The 20,212-nt window shown below is 40.3% G+C and overlaps 1 protein-coding gene across 3 annotated transcripts in view; it reads right to left on the reverse strand.

Moving 5' to 3' along the window:
- SCUBE3 (signal peptide, CUB domain and EGF like domain containing 3) overlaps window positions 1–20,212 on the reverse strand; it is a 178,637-nt gene that overhangs the window by 85,299 nt on the left and 73,126 nt on the right. For 2 of the 3 annotated variants that reach the window (XM_089514674.1, XM_089514676.1), the window contains exons 5-6: window positions 2,842–2,967; window positions 1,358–1,474 (exon numbers count right to left, since the gene is read on the reverse strand). In XM_089514674.1, the coding sequence (XP_089370800.1) occupies window positions 1,358–1,474; window positions 2,842–2,967 (243 nt within the window). The remainder of the gene's footprint in view (window positions 1–1,357; window positions 1,475–2,841; window positions 2,968–20,212) is intronic. The other variant, XM_089514675.1, reaches the window with a different exon arrangement.

Here is a 20,212-nt window from a genome sequence, read left to right on the forward strand (position 1 = left end):
CCATTTTCATGGACATGTTTGTATTTATATTAAAATTAATATATAATACAGTTAAACATTTATATTAAAATATAATATATAGAAGGTTTTTTATGTGCATGGTGTTGATGGATGTGTCTCATTCAGCACAATAATTAATAATGATGATTATACCTTGCATTTTATTTATTTATTTATTTATTTAACAGTGTTTGGATGTGGACACAGGAAACAGCAGCACAAAGTGCTATTAAATGTAGTTGACTGAATCCATTCTATTTGCCAGTTTGTACAAGCCCTTAACAGACGAGAGTACAGGAAATGAAATTATTTGCCTTACAGAATCAGATCTGAATCTTGTAGTGGAGGGGAACATTACTAAATTTAGGAGTAGTCTAATAATGAATCCAAGTTACAAAGAAACTAAGGAATCACTTTCCTGATTACTCGATCAAAAATTATCTCCAAACTATGGGCCCGAACAGACAGGTCAAAATAAAGTTGCTTCGGATCACTTTGATGGTATGTTGTTTAAATGGCTTTGGCGCAGCTTTCGGACTCTTAGGACACATGCATCATTTAAACAGCATATTTCCAAAGTGCCCCAGAGCATCTTTATTTTGGCTTGTCTGTTCGGGCCCTATGTTCCCTAACAGGTACATAGATGTAATATATTCCATCTAACTTACCCAGCCTGTCATTTCCAGAAGTATCATGTAAAGCCTCTACTGTATTTTCATGCACTTGCAAGTAAAACAAAACAGACAGATCTTGGGGTATAACAAAGGACTTCATACAGTGTTATGGATTCAGTTTCCTATCCAAATGGTAGATGACAGTTGAAAATAGCTTTTGGGTTATCAGTTGCAGCTAGCTATATAGCTGTTCTTATGTCTGGTGTGTGTGTGTGTGTGTGTGTGTGTGTGTGTTTGCCTTCAACTTGCCTGTCAACATATGGTGATCCCATGTATTTCATAGGGTTTCTGTAGGCAAGGAGTACTCAGAGGTATTTTTGCCAGCTTCTTCCTCTGAAATATAACCTAGAGCACCTAGTATTTGTTGGCAGATTCTCATCCAAGTATTAACCAGGGCTGACTTTGCTTACTTTCCAAGATAAGATGCACCTTCAGCTTTTTTAGATTAGTTTTCCTCCATCTCCTCTGCAAGAGGCATTGAGATATATTTTACCTTGACTATAACCTAGGATTGAGATTAATTACACTAAAATGGCAAAATACAACTGTCCAGATATTATAAATATTCCCAACATATAAAGTTTTAAAATGTTGTATTCCACATCAAGAAATGACACACATATGTACATATACACACAGACAAAGATACTTTCAATCAAGACTTTCACTAAATTGTGACTTACCTATGCATGTCTTCCCATCAGAGTGTAGCACAAACTTCACATGGCAACCACACTTTGGCCCTTGATCTGTATCATCACAAGTGTGTTGGCATCCTCCATTACCATAGTTACAGGTCACTGTAAAGATCATAAAAATAGTCAAACAGTAAGTGTCAGCCCCCAAACAATATAATCACAGAGTGGGTCTCATAGAAACTATAACAAAGCTATCCAGGCACTGGAAATGGGAAGAGGGATAAAACTAAATTGTTTATGCATGCCAGGATTGCTCATTAAGTCATCCAACATAGTCAACTGTGATTGATTCTAGGAACTGCAGTCAAATAACATCTAGGGACCTAAAAGCCATGTTTATGTAGACCAGCAGAAGTTCACAGCCACCTCGGCACAAACACTACACTTGTTAAGTCTTGCACATATTTGGCTGATCTCTCCTAAAAGAAAAAACAAATATTCCACATAAAAGTGTCTTGGTCACCATTTCATCTCATTCAAAAATCCCAAAGGACTTTAAGGAAGCCAGCACAGTACTATGTTTGATTGATATACAATCAAACTGAATAATCGCACTGTAAACCTTAAGATATAGAAAATAATTGAGCTAAATTTCTGCCTGAAAAATTCATCACACTGAAAAGAATACAACCCTTCCCACTGAAGTATTAAACCCCAACAAGGAATTGTTTTTACTGAAAGTACAAGCAGACTAGCAATTTTTCTAGTTTGCTGTGACAAGATTTGTTCAATGAATGCAGACTCCACAAAAAAAGCTCTGATCTGACAATGGTTTATGAGCAACTTCCTAGTTTGCTTGCAGAAAAGCACATACCCCTGTCAAAAAATTGACTTCAAGAAAGATGCACAGAAAAGCTTAATACTATCTCCTTTCCTGGCCACTGTCTTGGTGAATTCGCACCACTGCATTTGTGTCACATGCTCAGACACAATGCTCATCGGCTCATTATTTTTAGCACTGGCTAAACATCATAGTTTTATGGACTGGCTATGGCTGAATTGCGATCCACTTTTTCAGATGAATGCCGCCACCTTTCATCAAGCACAATGAGGGCACATAATCTGGAGCTCATTCACATAACAGAATTATGGTGCTGTTATTCCACTTTTAACTGCCATAGTTCTGTCCTATGGAATCATGCGATAGTCAGTTTAGGAAGGAGTATTTAGCCAGAGTGCCGCAGTGCCTCCCCAAGCTACACACCTCAGGATTCCCTAGGATGGAACCATGGCAGTTAAAGTGAAACAATAGTGATGTAATTCTGTAGTATGAATGGGGCCCTGATCTTTGAATACATGGGTAGAGCTGTGTTATGTACTTTTTTGTAATAATAAAAATCCCGCCTGTAATTTTGGCAAATCATCATTTTAGTAGCATTATGCATCCCAGAATGTATATTTCTTCCATGAAAAATTCACACAAAATGACTTTTATCTTGGCTTTCAGAACAGAAAATATAGCTACTTACATTTGCAATCTCGTTGATTCTTTGTGAGCTCAAAGCCAGGTCGGCATTCACAGGCAATGCCACCTTTTGGGGTCTCCCGGCAGATGTGGGCACAACCATGGTTCTTGTTCATGCAGTTCATTCCTTCTAAAAGAGAAAAGAAACAACATAAAAGATACCCATAAGACACTAAAGTGAGCAAAGAGGGAAAACTGGGTATATACCCCAATTTTCAAAAGAGATGCAGAGACAACTTCAGGAAGAATCACAAAAACACTATAAGGCATAACCAGGGATACACAATGTGTGTTGGCAAGTATCTTCTCCTATTTACTGAAAGAAGTCAACATTTTATTTTGTACAGGCCACATTAATCCTAGGTATTATACACCAGCTGTGGGGAACCTTTGGCACTCCAGATGTTTTGAACCATCTCCCAGAAGCATGAATAAATAAAGGGTCTTGTGGGAGCTGAAGACCAAAACATCTGACAGTTCAAAGTTCCCCACATTTACATGAGGAACTGGTCCATAACAGCAGCCACATGAGTAAGACAGGCAGAAGCTCCCTGATATGATTAACCTGTGTAATGCTCCAAACAGTCCCAGATACAGTTATCAATCCAGATAAGTTTGATGCAACATTAAGGCACCAACATAAGCAAACGTACTCTGTGATGGCATACATAGCACCAAACTTAGGTAGCATAGATTCAGACATCCAGAAAGGAGCTTTCACACACACACCTCATTCTACATGTCTGACAGAAACCGACAACCAAAAGATGAGTTCTGCCAGATCAGACAAGACCACCACCACCCATTTTATCTTTTATGTGTTCCTGAAAACCCCGTCTGTCCTCACATTTTGGGGAATCCAGATTTTGTCTAGGTGTTATAAAAGTCCATGAAACATCACTGATCACAATCAAACATTCCCATTTCATGAATATCTAATCAAACTCTTCACTTTAGAAACCTTCTCAGGTTCCATCAGAGGTAATCAGATTTTTGAGTTCCCATGGAACTCTTGTGGCCTAGGGTATATCTTAGGGGTATAAATATCACCCCCAAAATGAAACCTTTTTGCAACAGTTGCTACAGTCAACTTCCTCCCACTTGCACCATGACTCTTGTCCTTCAGTCTGAGTTCCTTTGTCCACTTGGACGCTCTCTCTCTCTCTCTCTCTCTCTCTCTCTCTCTCTCTCTAATTCTGTGAAATGCTGTGCTGGTTTGTTTCCCAATGGCAAAACAGGACAGTTATATCCAATTACATGGCTGGAGATAACAGCGGGCAGTTCCCTGTGCATGACTTGCCATCCGAAATAGGAATATGAACAGCAAATGATATTATTTCCACTGACTGGAAATGACATTAGGACACCATGTGGCAAGTAAATCTGGCCATGTGGCGTGTAAATCTAGGTGGGACTTCTATAAGCTGACTGAATTCTGAGGCCAGGTCTCAGCTACCTCACTGAAGTACCAACTGAGTGTTCTCCATACATGGGAGGAAGGCAAGTGAGGAGCAAGCCAAGTCCCTGGCTGAGGCACTAGCTATAGAAACTCCAGACATATCTTTTATCAGGGACTTCATGACATCAGATATTTTGGCCACATCCCTTGACATCATAATGGGGAGGAGTATAACTAAGATCTTTTCTCCTAAAATATTCTCTACCCTGTCTCTTCATCTTTAAGAAAATTTCCTAAAACCCTCTAAAAGCAGGCAAAGATACAATCATATGTACAATTTGGACAAGGGGCTTAATCATGTCTGGGTAATGTCTTGGGAAAAAAATAACTATTTTAACATATTTTAAACTGGTTTCAGGCCAGAGGATGGATCCCTAACCAATGGCCTATTCTGGGTGAAAGACAGGAATTTGCGAGTGTGTTGTCATGTTGATTTACCTGGATCTCTCAGCAGTTTTTGATACCACTAACTACAGTTCTGTGAAATGAAAGCAGGAGGCACTGAATTACAGTGGTTCTGCTCTGACCACTGGCTGGTTCCAGACAATGGTACTGGAAGAACCCTGTATTAACCTGTGGGATGCCTTATCATCCATGCTTTTCAGTAGGAGCCCTGGAGGTGCAGTGGTTAAATGCCTGTACTGTAGCCACTCACTCACCTCACAAACCACAAGGTTGTGAGTTCAGTTCCAGCCAGGGGCTCAAAGTCGACTCAGCCTGGCATCCTGCCGAGGTTGCTAAAATGAGTACCCAGCTTATTGGGGGCAATTAGCTTATACAATGTAAACCACTTTGAAAGTGCTTAAGTGCACTGATAAGCTGTATAGAAATGTACTTGCTATTACTAATATCTATTTGCTGGATTAGGCCATTAGTATGCTGATGACACCCAGATCTATTTCTCATCATCAGGTGTTGTGTGAGTGCTGAACTAGTGACTGGATGTTGTAATGAGATAGCTGTGGATTGGTGGTCAGTGGATCTGAGAACCTGATAAGTGATAAGGAGCCCTGGTGGCGCAGTGGTTAAATGCCTGTACAGCAGCCATTCACTCAAAACCACAAGGTTGCGAGTTCAAGACCAGCAAAAGGGCCCAAGCTCGACTCAGGCTTGCATCCTTCTGAGGTCGCTAAAATGAGTACCCAGACTGTTGGGGGCAAATTAGCTTACTTGCTAATTAGCTTACTTGCTGTTCACCGCTATGATCTTTGGAATAGCAGTATATAAATAAAACAAATTATTATTATTAAATTATCTGCCCCTCTGGATCCACATTCTCCCTGAAGAAGCAGATGCACAGCTTGGGAGTACTCTTGGATCCATCTCTATCAATGAAAGTCCAGGTAAAGTCCTTGGTCAGAAGCCTGTTGACAGATTCAACTGGCCTACCAACAGTTAACTTCCCTGGATAGAGATAACATAGGCACAGTAGTTACATGCTGGCAGCTGTTTGCTTAAACTACTGCAATGGGCTCTATATGAAGCTGTCCTTGGAGACATCCTGGAAGCTACAGCTAGTTCAAAATGTAGTATCTAGACTCCTGACTGGAATATGTTATAGAAAGTATGTGGTACAATTTTAAAGGAAATCCAGAAATAGAACTCATGGCACTTTCTGTCTAAATGCAAAGTGTTTGAGATGTAAGTTAAAGTCCTAAGCAGCTTGCAACCTTAGTATCTCAAGGAGTGCCTCTCCCTATGTATATCTGCTTGAAAACTGTGGTCAGCTGGAGAAGTCCTTCTTTGTGTCCCACTAGTAGAAGCAATACACTGTGTGAAGTTATGGGATAGGGCTTTCCCTATGGTGGAGCCCTAGCTGTGAAATGCCCTCCCATTGGAAACCCGACTGGCACTTCTTTCTGCTGCCAGATGAAAATACGGCTTTTTATCAAAGCCTCCGCAGTCTGTTTAGGCTATTTAAATTACTCATCATTGTTTTAAATTTAAATTGTTCTAAATTGTTTTAAATTAATTTTATCAGTATGTCATCCTGAAACCCTATGATACAGAGCAGGACATGGGTATTTTAATTTTTAAAAAAAGATAAAACAGTCAACAGGCAGAGCAATTGCATTTTATTTAGAGCCTTCTTGATTAAAATGTACCTATGATATAGAGTAGAGCATAGGTATTTTAACTTAACAGGCAGAGCAACTGCAATTTATTCAGAGCCTTCTAGATTAAACGTACATGTGTGTCACTTTACTCCACTGCCACCATTCCATTGTCCCCAATCAGAATAGCAGAATGCCTCTTTGGTAACAGTTGTCCAGTCATCCCTAATAGCTAATCCCCCTCCCTACCAGGAGCTCAATATCCAGTTATCCTCATTCCACATTTCTAGCTGTGTTCTCCAATGATGCTGCTGGCAGCCAACTCAGACCCAAAGGGCTGTTTTCCTGGGAGGGGTCAAAAGTCCCTCAGGCTTTCTCTATGCTGTAAATCTGCCAGAAGCAGCATTAGCTACAGACACTGTTGTCTGGCCTATCCAAACTGCAAACAAAACAGGGTGCTGCTGACTCATGCCCCTGGATTGCCTGCGCTTTGCTCTGGTACAAAGGACACTGAGTTCTTAGCATCTCTTCATGTTGGCCACCCACTACAAACAGCAACTAAAGCCAAAAGGGCCATGACTCCTGGATCGTGACCTAGGAGGGCTGAAGCACTCTAGGAAGCACAGGGATTGGGTTTGTCAGTTTCACTGCACAAGTTAGATGTTAAGATCTGAATGGGAAAAACAACAGTGAGTAATCCAAACCTACCCTTGTATGTTGAACCCAAACTCAAGTTTCTAAGGTTACAATGTTGAGCTGTACTTATTTGGGAGTGAGATCCACTGGATGCATTTTCCAGCTATGTCCATCTGTTGCAGAAAAACCAACAAAAGATCTTGTGGGATCCTAACCAGTTTCTTGCAAAATGAGTTTTTTCTGCATCCAAAATAGGTGGCATGGAAGATCAGTGTCCCAAACACTAGAATGGAATGCTCCCTAACAACTCAGAAATGAAGAATGTAAAATTACTAAACTTCAGCAGGAGTGTCTCATTAAAATTCACTATTCTGAACTAGATAATAGCAAGAGGTAAGGGTGTGTGTGTGTGTGCGCGCGCGTGCATGCATGAATGTACATGTACATATGTGTCCCCTACATATGTGTCCCCTACAGATGGGATGTCACAAGGTGGCATACTAACATGATAACAAAAAATAGCTAGTATACCAATGTGCTATATATTCCTTTAGCAGGTAAATATCATCTCTATATGTCTACAGCAGTATATTGTGATGCTGCCTCTGTTACACAGTCTAAGCCATGTTATTTGTACTGTGTCTGTCAAGTGCCACATATAAGACTTAGAAGCAGCAGAAAAACCAGTGATAAAATGAAATGGCAGGATCACTAATGTTACAGAACCCAGGCAGTAACTGGTTTGCTAATATTTGTTGCTAACTGGGCCAGCCATCTTTCTGTATCTTATAAATCACAGTGGCAAGGCCGTTCCTCATATAGTATGCCAACATTCCCCAACTTGATGTCCTCCAGACGTGGACTACGAGCTCCATCCTACTGAAAAGGATGCACTCTGCTGTCTCTTTCTCTTGCCCTTCTTTTCTATTATTTTTCCTTCTGAGATAATCCTGCTGCAGCTTCCCCATCTTTCACCACATGGGGACCTAACATTGAATTAATTCAGCTGAGATGAAGCATGTCAATTTAATTTTTTCTTATATACTGTAAACATGCACCAGTAAGATGCAGCAGCTGAACAAACTGCCTGACTTTTTTTTATTCCACACAACATGACCCAGGAAGTCTTAAGAAACATTGATGTTTCAAACAGGAACTGTAGCACCAGCCCAAAGTGATTTCTGGGGATGTCAGCAGCAATCATGATCCCTTTCATTCCAAACCTCACTATTATTTTTGGCAGGCTAATGCATCTCCTAGCAGGAGAAGGCACAGTTATGTGTTTCCATTCCCCACCCTCATAAAGAACAGTTAACAGAAACACACTAAGAAGCCCCTTTAACAGGACACATCTTTCTTCAGTCACTGCTCCAGTGAGCACCAAATACATAACTGGATTTAGAACCTGAATGTTTATACCAAGGGTGAGCAACTATGTGGTGACAGGGACCACATTTCAGGTTATTCAAGTGCTCCAGGGTCACATTTTTTAAAAAAAAAAAGTGGAGCTAAGCTTTTGGATATTTTTTAAAAAAATATTTACTCAATTTAATAATTATAAAATAAAATAATTTGCATTGAATGCATTCACTAACATCAATTATTTAATAAATATTTGGACTTTTAATTTAATTGGCAGACTGAGGCTCTCTGGATCATAAAGATATGGAGCTGGCTAGCCTGGAAGCAGCTACCAAAAATAAAATAAAAATTAAAAAACAAAATGACTAAAAATCCACTTCTGGTTCTCAAATATGGGCATTTTTTTAATGTTAAAGAGGCCTTGCAACCTATTTAAAAGGTATATTGTTGCCCTTGGAGGCTTCCAGGAGCAGCAATTTGTTCTTTTTTGGCCAGGAAAATGACAATCTAGGGGATTCTGGAGGCATCAAAGGCCACAAAATCATCCTTAATGGCCATAGGGGCCACAATTTGTCCATCCCTGGTTTATAAGGACTTGGAACATGCAAATATGTTGATAAGTATATTCTCATCATTTAGCGTTGCCTCTGTATACTTTGAAAGGAATGCCTTCTAGTATATTTTAGGAAGCACAATTAACAGTCAAGACTCTGTAAGAGAAACAGAAAACATTCCTCACTGACAAAAACAGAATGCAGGTAGCCATAGTTCTCCTACAAGAGGCAAAAGCTTTTGCAAAAATAAATCTGAAAGTCCTTTCCACAGTGCTTATGAGCATGTTGCAAAGAAACAAATGCATCCATACTTAATACATTTGTCAGCAACATCTCATTACAGGGATGTGGAATTCTCTGTGGAATTACAACCCACCAGTTTATTCCACTGATGTGACTCAATTACTTGCCTGGTAATTTACAATACTTGGAATTTCAGAATAGAAATCTATAGAGGCACCACCAAAGCACTCTCTAAAGACAATGTGAGATATACAGGCAGTGAGATACAAAGAGAATGAGAGAGTAATGAGAAGAAGGGTATAGAGATCCTATTTGATGCTGGCAGAGCATAAAGTTATACCAGTAAACGTACACAGGAGGTCTGGAACAGGGACGTAGCCAAGGGGGGGGGAATCTTGGGGTCTGGACCCCCCCCTTCCAATAGAAAAATGAATGGTGTGTGCTGCTGCACCACCGCACCCAAGCCCCATTATAATGGTGGCACTTAGTCTGGAACCCCCCCCCTTCCTAAAATCCTGGCTACGTCCCTGTCTGGAAAGGGGACTGTTGCCAGCAGGACAATGGTATGTTTCTCCGTCACACACACTGACATCCCTATCCCTGCCAATCAGTGGATACAAGTATACTTCCATTAACAAAGGCAGTGTGCTCCTGGGCATTGCTTCTTTAACAGAAATTTTGGTACCAGATGTAGAAATAACATGAAAAGAATAGGGATCAGCTCCTACACCACGAAAAAGAAGAGTAGTTCAACATGTTTTAGCAAACATTTTTTTAATTAAAAACTAACAATATGCATGTATGAAATGAAACAACCAGGTCGGGTAAGCCTTGAATAAGGAAACAAAAACATTTTTTATCCTTCTAGACACCAAAGGTTTCTTCCAAAATGGGGACACACACACACACACACACACACACACACACACACACACACACACACCACTATCTTCCACTTTTCTTATGATTTCCATTTTGGTGGCCAAACCTGAAGATCTATGCAAATAGCTGGTGAGAGAAGCTTCATGTGGTTTTTTCTTCTCTCTGTTTTGCTGTTTACCTTGCCAGTTGCAGGCAGACACATGTGCCTATCATGAGATCAGCTAGAGCAGAATCCCATTTTCTCTTATGTCTTTTATTGCATTTACTGCCAGACATACTGCTGCAACCCAACACCCAAAAGCTGTGCTTCTCCAGCCTTTCATCATTATCATCATCATCCCAATGCCAATGCTGCTAAAAAACCTTCCAAAGGATGAAGAAGAAAAGTGTGTGTGTGTGGGGGGGGGGGGGCTATAAAGACTTTGGAAACAGAACTTCTTTACTTTGTTAACTGAGATATGCCTGTATTTGTGTTGGGGTCTCGATCTTTTCTGTGGCACCATCAAACAGCCATTGTGTAAAAAGATAAAAACTCTGTGCAAGGAAGTGCTTGCTGCCTTGCACAACCCCTGGAAAAGACAATGCATTTATAGTGCCATAACTCCAGGTTATGCTAATGTAAATTATCAGGAGGATTCCAGTGTATGGCAGCTGCTTCTCTGTACCCATCTGGATTGTTCCGCCAATATTTTACCTTCTCTCATGTACCTAAATTATTCTGCTCCCTGGTTTTAAGCTACTGCATTGTAACAGTCTGCAAACTCCTCAATGCTTCTTTCTTTCCCCCCTCCAGGGCTCATTTCAAATGGAAAACTGATGACACTCATAGTTTGGTTACCCCCTTTCTCATGGGAGACAAGGAACACTCACTTCTGCCCCCCACTGTTAAAGCTGGATTCTGTGGCCAGTGAAGAGAAAACTGAACAGATTTTATATAACATTTAACAAAATCCACAGAGACACAAGGTGAATGCATACAGCTACTGTGGTCACACACAGCTTGCTTCCAGTAAGATATTTCATACTGAATGCTCTGGCCCATTCTCTCCTTTCATAGGCATTTCATTTTAAGCACAAGTATCCAGTGAACAGTTGCTGATTTGCTCCCTCTGGGAAAGACCACATTGGAAGTGTGTGTGTGTGTGTGTGTGTGTGTGTGTGTGATGCCATTTTACAGTGTAGAGAGGGGAACTAAAGAAACCACAACAGCCGTCTGCCTATTTTATGGTCCAGCCAGAATGTACTGTTAAGCTTTCAAAGAGGTGCTGTCAGTACAGAGCCAAAACTTAACCCAAACTCTACTTAACTTGACTTGACTTGGGTCAGCTACAAAGAACACTGAAGAGACCTGTAGGAACTGCACAGGGGTGAGGTAGGCAGCCATTTGGTGAACAAGGCACATGTAGCAAATCTCTGAAGAGATGTTCATAGTTTGAGATCTGTTTTGCACAAAAGCTATGCATGGAGATCAAATGTCCTTAGTTCAGCTGCTGAACTTTGTATTTCAGTTTATCCATACTTTGGAAGCATAAGAAGTTGAGAAAGTTTTGAATGCATTATGTTAAAAAATGAGGGAGGCGCATACACTGATGCACATTATTTGCTTATGTCCACTTTTGTACACCCTTCAGATTTACTTTTATAGGTAGTAGTGTTTTGCCCTTTTCCTAAATTGGCTCAGAACTTCCATCCCAGCTGAAAAGCTCACTGTGACAGCAAGCTACTAAGTGCCAAACCAGAGTATCTACTTTTAATGATTCACCGTAACTGTTTTGATAACCTGAATTTTATTTCTCAGGTCTCATAGAGCACAGTGCTCAAAAGAGCAGAAAGGGTTCTGTCACATCTGGGGAATTCTTAGAACTGTAGGGGGAAAAACAACTTTTCCAATCTCTGCTGCAGACTTTAACTGATTTCCAAATTCTGCCAGTTAATCTCTGGAGCCAGATATATGAATGGGAAATGTATACTGACCATGATGACAAGATGGAGAGAGGGGGGGGGGGGGGAATGGTGAAATGGGAGAAATTTCTTCACAAATGATTATAGAGATAAAAAATTCTAATTCTGGGTTCTAGAGAGTTTGTTTCAATATCCATGTTCATATAATGTACACGCAATGTGTGCAAGTTGCTATATACCTCCAGCAGCACAAAGATGAGCAGTAAATGTAATTTGGACTGCCTCTTAGAAACAACAGTTCAGCCAAGTGTGGGAATTGTATAGCTCTCCAAATGTCATTAAGGTGCAACTCCCACTATTAGCTATGCTGGCTACGGCTGCTGAGGGTTGCAATTCAACAACATCTAGAAGCCCACACAGTTCTCAGTTTAGAGTTAAGCCAATGGGTTGCTGCCAAATGAAGTTGTCTAAACTAACCAGTCTCCTGGAAAAGGTACATGTGGGTTACAGACAGGGGCAGTGATGACTCTCCATTTGTAGAGGTGGAAATTTGTATCTATTCTCAAATTATTCAAGAAAGGTAAATACAGTTTGCCCTCCCTATCCTTGGATATTTTATCCACAGATTCAAGCATCCACAGATTGAAAATATTTTTTAAAAAATACAAATGGTGTTCCTTATATAAAGTGGCTTTATTTTGCCACTTTATATTAAGGGACACCATTTCACTATGCCATTGTATTTAATGGGACTTGAGCATCCACAGATTTTGGTATATACTGGAACCAAACCCCAGCGGATACCAAGGGCCCACTGTATTAAGATGGCTGTGAATAAATACAGAAAGAATGAATGAAACTGGTAGATGCAGATGACAAATCCAGCATGTACAAAGTAAAAAAAAAAAAAAAGTATTACAACAATGAGAAAAAGGGCCCAAAAAGTGGGGCTGGACTTTACAATTATGCATAGGCTGCATCTGCACTGCAGAAATAATCCAGTTTGACACCATTTTAACAGCCATGGCTCAATGCTACAGAATTCTGGGAACTGTAGTTTGTTGTGGCACCAAAGCTCTGCCACAACAAACTACAGTTCCCAGAATCAAATGTTCTCAAATCAAATGTTAAAGTGGTGCCAAACCGGATTATTTCTACAGTGTGGATGCAGCCACAGTTGCCACTGGCTTACTTCCTCTCTTCCTGATTCATTTAGTGTTTCCTTATGCTCCTCCTGGGCTGCTCTGTCCCTGCTTATATTTATTGTGATAGGGTTGGACTTTGGCATTTTGTGGGGTGGAGTCAGGCACAAGAAATGTATGAGAGCAAGTTTTTGTAATACACTCTTACCTCGGGTTACGAACGCGCCGGGATACGAAATTTCCGGGTTACGAAGAAAAAAAAAAATAAAAAATATTTCCGGGTTACGAAGGTTATTCCGGGTTACGAATAACCTTTTGGTGCTTTTTGGCGCTATTTCGCACCAAATCGCGGCTTCCCTCCATTAGCGCCTATGGGTTTCTCGGCTTACGAAGACTTCCGGGTTACGAAAATGGCGCCGGAACGGATTATTTTCGTAACCCGGGGGCCGAGTGTATGACAAAGAAATAGACATTGTCACCTTTTTATTCTTGAAAGTGCCCTTGAAAGTAGTATGACAGACATAGGACATAAAGACAAAATTTTATCCTTCATTGCAATGGTTAAATAATTGTCTTGCAAGCACCATTCAACAGCACAGGAGCCCTGCAAGAACAACAAGATTGCAGTCTTAAGGAGAGCAGGTTTCATGCTGATCACTGCTGTAGATCTTGTGCTGAAGATTTTTCATGGCACTTGACTGCCTGGTTGCCTGCAGAGATAAAAGACGAATAAAGAGTGATACATAATCTGTAGTTTATTACAGGCAGGACATGTAATGGGGTGCACATAAACTGGTAAAGATTACCACAACACTGGTACTTTGCCATTTGTCATGCCTCAACCAAATCCCCAACACACAAAGAGACTGTGCACTTACCTCTCCATCTGTTGGGAGAGGTATCGCAGTCATTGTGATTATGCTCCCCTGTTTAGTACAGGGAACTGTACTAGAACTCTTGTCTTCATCAGCTGATGGTCTGTTGCCATACACTATATCTCCAGTCCTGCAAGGAGGAAAGGTTTGATCAATGTGGGCAATAACTGGAACTGAGTGTTCACAATAAGCTGGCTGTGTTCCTTTTTAAGAAAATGACATGGATTCTAGGGCAGATGACCTCAAAGCCCATGCCTTCTGTTTTTCACTGACACAGTAATACAGAACACTTAAACTGATAAATGCCAATATGCCACACCTAGTTTATAATACTAGAGATTCCACCCCCACCCCATTAATAATTCAGAGGTAGGATATGCCAGCAGACCACAGCAGCATCTGGTTTGGTTTCATGGATGACTAACCAGTACTCCTGTCACAAAGTCATGGTCCAACAGCTGTGGGAGTCATGACCCACAGCAAGGCTGGACCACCACCAACAATGTCAAGGAGGAAAGAGAAGTGTGTGTGAAAAACCCCAATAACACTGACATGGAAAAATCAAAACTACTAGTTGTTTAAGAAATGACTATTAATCAGTGCACAATGTCTCAAAGTTCCAGGGGTGGAAGGGAGGGCATTTTGTAGATATGTTGCTTGCATGCTCAGCATACAGTGGAGTGCTTGGAGGTGAAGGGTGGTAGATGTTCAGAACCCATGCATTGTAGAACAGACTTCCCATCCCTGATACCCATTTAACTCACCTATGTTGGGTATCTTGACCTTCCAGTTACAGACTGAGTAGCAGAGCTCTTGGTGGGTGCTTGTCTCTGGAGTCCTAATGCAGAGAACCTGTACAGGATTTTGAAAATGCAAACGTCTGCCTTCCCCATTCTGTTATGATTTGTTGGGTGATTTGTTATTTGTGTAATGTGCTTTCACCAAAGTTCTTCATCATCAAATTCCCATTTGTATACTCATGTTTCTATTGACACTGGGGCAGACTGTCACGACCTCATGTCACGTACCTTTGTACGTGAGCTGTGTTCCCTTGCTGGGGCTTGTATAGCCCTTGTGTTGTGCCACTGTTGTTAGCTACAGCAGTGATGAGGAAGCCTCAGTTCATAAGCAGCCAACCTGACCTCTCCATCTGGCTTGCAGAGGTTCCAATCAAGACTCCTCCAAAGAACTGAATGAAATCACAGCTTCCAACATACTTATTAAGCAGGTAGAAGGACTGTCATCTGGCTCTGTGAGGTACAGTTCTTAGGAATATCTATTTTTGGGTGTACTACAATTCCTAGAATACCCTTGGCTCCACTGACCTGGGAAGTCTGTGAATAATAGACCAAAAAAAAAAAAAAAACTTTTCCAGGCTCTGCTGAGATGCCTTGAATTACAAAATAAAATTTCACCAGTTCTCTGTCTGGTACTTTTCCCATAAGAAAAGTGCTACCTTAGAGGTAAAGTTATAAACTGGGCATACCCAGCCTACCTCCTCAATCACCAGTGGCTGAGACTACAGCCAATCTTCTCCATCCTGTCCCCTGCTTTTCCCTTTGCTTCATCAGTTTCAAGGAAGAGGACAGTTGAATAAAATAAACCTTGCCTGCATAATGTGATAGATTGTATCCTATTCTCAGTGTCACGATCTGCCATCTGCTATGATTTATTGATCTACACAGGTCTCTGCCTGCAGGCTCTCAGTCTAAACCACATGAGGCAAAAGCAGAGGAAATGTAGAAGGAGAGAGAAGGAGAAACTTTGTCCTCAGTTCCTGAGACTAGAAAAAAACAAGATAATTTGGGTTTTTTTAAATGATTCAGTAAAAAATTAAGAAAAGAAAGTTAAATCAGATAGAACACCCTCCCCAAAAGAAACACAAGAAAAATATGATTTGTAAATTAATTTACTGAAGCAAGACAAAAAGGAATACAGTTGGCCCTCCATTTTCCCAAGGATCTGTTCCAGACCCTCCTCCCGTGAAAACGGAGGCTTGTGCATATTCAAGTCTCATAGGGTTGAATGAGGCGCACCCCGTGTGTGCGGCCCATGCACGCACACCATTGGAAATAGTGGAGGTCGTCCCTCCGCGGATATTCGAGGGCGCGGATCTCAGATCAGTGAGTTAAGAGGAGCTACTGTATTTGTATATCAAAAAGAGAGAGTACAATAACATCCAAAATCCAGAAAACAGTGATATCTTTATTTTATTATGCATACAGGGTGACAAGAAAGAGGCAGGAAATAGCATAAGGGTGTGTAATTTTAGTAAGATGATTAGTATTTGATAAATGTCAGGACTTGGGAAGAGAACAGAGAAAGCAAGGATGATAGATAATAAGGGGGAAAGTCATAAAGACAACTAAAGGTTATAAGAAGTTTAAACTTAATATAGACCAGCATAGGAAGCCATTAAAAAGAAAGACAAAGAGAGATGTCATTATTTAATTCCAAAGAAAGAAAAATTAAATGAGGTTATATTTCTGCTGCGAGGCAGGGAGGATAGTAAGCCAAATATTACTTGCTCATCAATAGTTATCAACACTACACAGAACCAGAGTCTGAATAAGGATTATAGCAGAATCAATACATAACAAAGGGCAAATAGTAAAACTGCTATAGAAAAAACAGTTACACATCTTAGCAAGAATGGAACTATAGGGCAAGACATAAAGTGAAAGATCCAAGATCATGTCCAAGGTGTTAACGTGGAGACAAAACTGATTAAGATATCTGAATGAGAATGCAAACAGAAAAGTGAAAGTAAAAAGGAGGTAAATACAACACAATCTGTCTTTTGAAAACTGGGTTTGAGATAATTATCTGACACAGACAAAGAAATAACAGTGAGACAACTGAAAACATTAAGAAGAAAAGAACAGAGAAGAACTTGGAGGGAGCTGAAAGACAGATGTGGACTTCAATGATGATACCATCAATGGCTCTTCAGGCCAAAAAGAGGGGTGAAAGTGCAAAAGAAAGGATAAACAGACAAAGAGGCAAAGAACAGAGCCCTGAGAGATTCTGAGCCTGAGAAACTGAGAAAAATGGAAGCCATGGACAGAAATATTTATTTATTTTCCCAGGATTTGATGCCTTTCCCCACTGGCATCCAAACCCAAATAATACAAATAACCAAGAAGTAAAAAGTCACTAATAGTATCCAAAAGAACAGAAAACAGTTCATGTAGGCATTATAGATTTAGATGCTGGGTGCAAAAGAGCCACATACAATAAATAGACAAATAACTCACATAGTTCAGAGATGGAGAATAAAGTCATGTGCAAGATCACTGCTTGGTTGAGTCAGGCCAAACCCTAGATGAAACACTGGATTATTTAGGACCAGAACAGGATTTTGGATCCTGAAGCCAAAGAACTCTGATTATCCAGATGAATTATTCAGGGTAGAACTTCAAATCTTGTGTGTGTGTGGGGGGGGGGGAGAGACTGGACATTTTGGAGCTCCCAGAACAATTTTGGGGAGCATGTTTCTCAAATTATAGTTGGATATTAAATAGATAAATAAATGTCTGTAACAGCAGTAAAAGTTGTTAAATTACAGCAGCTAGGGGCTGTTTAGTACAACTGTGCTGATGCTGTTTGCAACCTATAGAATGAGAGGGGAACACTGCTGCCATGAAGGAAAGAAAAATCCCATGAGGTGGTAGCCAATTCTTTCCTCGGTAAAATTCCTTCTCAGCCACATCAACTGGCAGTGGCTTAAAACCATGGTAATGCTTCAGTACAGAATCACAGAATTGTAAGTGGCCTCATGAGACACTGAGTCGAACCCACTGCTCAGTGAAGGATCTCCAACTACTACAGCATTCCCAGCAAGTAGCTGTCCGGCCTCTTTCTGAAGATGTCCAGTGAATGAGACCCCAATTGGTTCCATTGCCAAACCGCTCTTACTGTCAAGTTCCATAATAACGATGTCTACTTATAACACCCTGTTCACCAAATGTTCAACCAGAAGTTAATAAATAAATAATATATTTATTTATTATATAAAGGAGGGAGAAAATAATAAATGAAATATACTTATTAATATATGAATATATAACTTGTTAAAGACCAATTTATATGGTGGTAGTGCAAAACTGGGTTATTGCAAGGATGTGCCATGCTTTCTCTATATACCGAGGCAACAGATATGAGTGAAATCTACTCATATCTCCTGAACCAACCATGTCACCTGAAAGACAGGTTCAAATGTGCAGGTGCTAGGAGAAGAAGGGAGCCATCAGGTGTACCAAAGCCTGCTCCTGCCCAGACCTTGCACTGAAGGACACAAAAGATATCCCCAACACACAGAGCTTGAATGCATACAATCTTTGGAGTCCAAGTGACCCAAGATGAAAAAATCTAAGGAACTCCAAATAGATACAGATAGGCAAGCACAAGGCAAAGAACTTTCAATCCCTGTATAAAGACAGAGGTAGGAGAACAATGCCTATGTCAACACTCTCGGCACAAAACAGTGGTTAGCAAGGAAGTTAAAAAGAAAAGGAAAAAAAAGAGGGAACTCAGAAGAATAGAGTTACCACAATAAACTGTTTTAGTTGGAGGGGGGGCAGCATGGATTGGGGAGAAAGAAAACAAATCAAAACAGGATCCTGTGCCAGCTGCAGGCAGCACAATTTAGTGATGAAAATGAAGCCTCTTTATTTATTGGCTTTTTAGCTTTTCTTAAAGTTTATTCTAAGCAACAGAAAACAAACACCAAGGAAGAGATGGCAAAACCAAGACAACACAAGATATGACAAGAAAAGACAAGTTATGTGAGTTGTTGTGGTACGGTTCCCCCCCCCCCTCTTTCTATTTTTTACTTTAGTAAATCGTTTGGGTTAGCTGCCTCTACTTGGCATTAGTGTAAAATGCTTTCAAAAGCGACCCACAAGGTCTTTGATGGCTGGATCAAAAAGCTTGTCTGGTTTTGTTGCAGCTCCTCTAATGACATCATAGTCTCTAACAAAATTCTAAGCAGCTTGTCTTCCTGACAGTTAACATGAAATACAGATGTGCTTCTTCCTAACAAAACGGGTCTTCTGTCCCACTTGCATGGAACATATATAGCACACTGGGTCTGTCAGGAGCTCCCAGAACCAGGAACCTTTGTTTTTGTGGGTGGCCATCCCAGATAGGGAACTTCCAGAACTGTAGCTTGGACAATTTATTGGTGATGAAGAATCTGGAGTCTCTAGATTAGCCTTGCTCATCCAGACTAGCTAATAGGCCTACCTAGACACAAAGAACTATAAGGGTTTCTTTGGGATTTTATCATCCATAAGGTCTTAAGGCCAAAATGCCAGAACTCAGCTGATCTTGGAAGCTAAGCAGGGTTAGCCCTGGTTAGTGCTTGGATGGAAGACCACCAAAGAATATAGCTGTGAGCTATATTTCAGAGGGAGGAACTTGCATGATTTCTTCTGAGTATTTCTTGCCTAAGAAAACCTTATGAAATGGATGTGGTCATTATAATTTGACAGGCAACTTGAAGGCACATACACACAAACAAGGTTTTCCTGGCCTTGGTATATTTTTAGTTCTGATGTCTAGCCTTGATACTTTGCTTTGTCCCTTTGCTCAACTTCTAGTTTCCAGGTTCATGTCTAACACTTAACAGTCCTGACACCTGATCAGACTCTCACTTTTCCTATGAACTCCCTAGATAGCCATAGAAAAGCCACCTTCTCTTAGCCTCAGCTTCACCATTGGCAGTAGGGGGGTGAATAGTAATACTGACCCTTCTTATGAGATTGTTTTAAATATGAAAACATAATGGTATCTGTGAAGTTCAATGAATGCTCTAAATATCAAGAAGTATTATAATTTAGCTGTAAGATACAACAACTTTGTTAATCCATTTTTAACTTTAAAATGTATGAGAAAAAAATTGTAGTTGAAGATTTTCTATGTTTTTGCTCAGTCATTCATCAAAACAAATATTGTAGTCAAGAAATCAAGACTTAGAAAGGCAGTTATGAAGTAACTAGATAAGACAGTCAAGTGTAAAGATATATTGTTAAATACTGAAGTCAAAATCTCCATGCCACAATATTTGCATTTTTATAAACAGAAATATATATGGAAAGATGGACAATTAAGAAAGATGACAGGAAGTAAATAAACTCATTTGAAATATTGTGCTGGAGAAGAGTGTTACCGATGCCATGGACTTCCCAAAAGACAAACAAATGGGTCCTAGAGTAAATCAAGGCTGAAATCTCAGAGGAAACCAATGACTAAAGCAAGACTAT

The sequence above is a fragment of the Sceloporus occidentalis genome, unplaced genomic scaffold, assembly GCF_023333645.1.
Source record: "Sceloporus occidentalis isolate IW3139 unplaced genomic scaffold, rSceOcc1.0.p SCAF_3, whole genome shotgun sequence".
In the NCBI taxonomy this organism is placed as follows: Eukaryota; Metazoa; Chordata; class Lepidosauria; order Squamata; family Phrynosomatidae; genus Sceloporus; species Sceloporus occidentalis.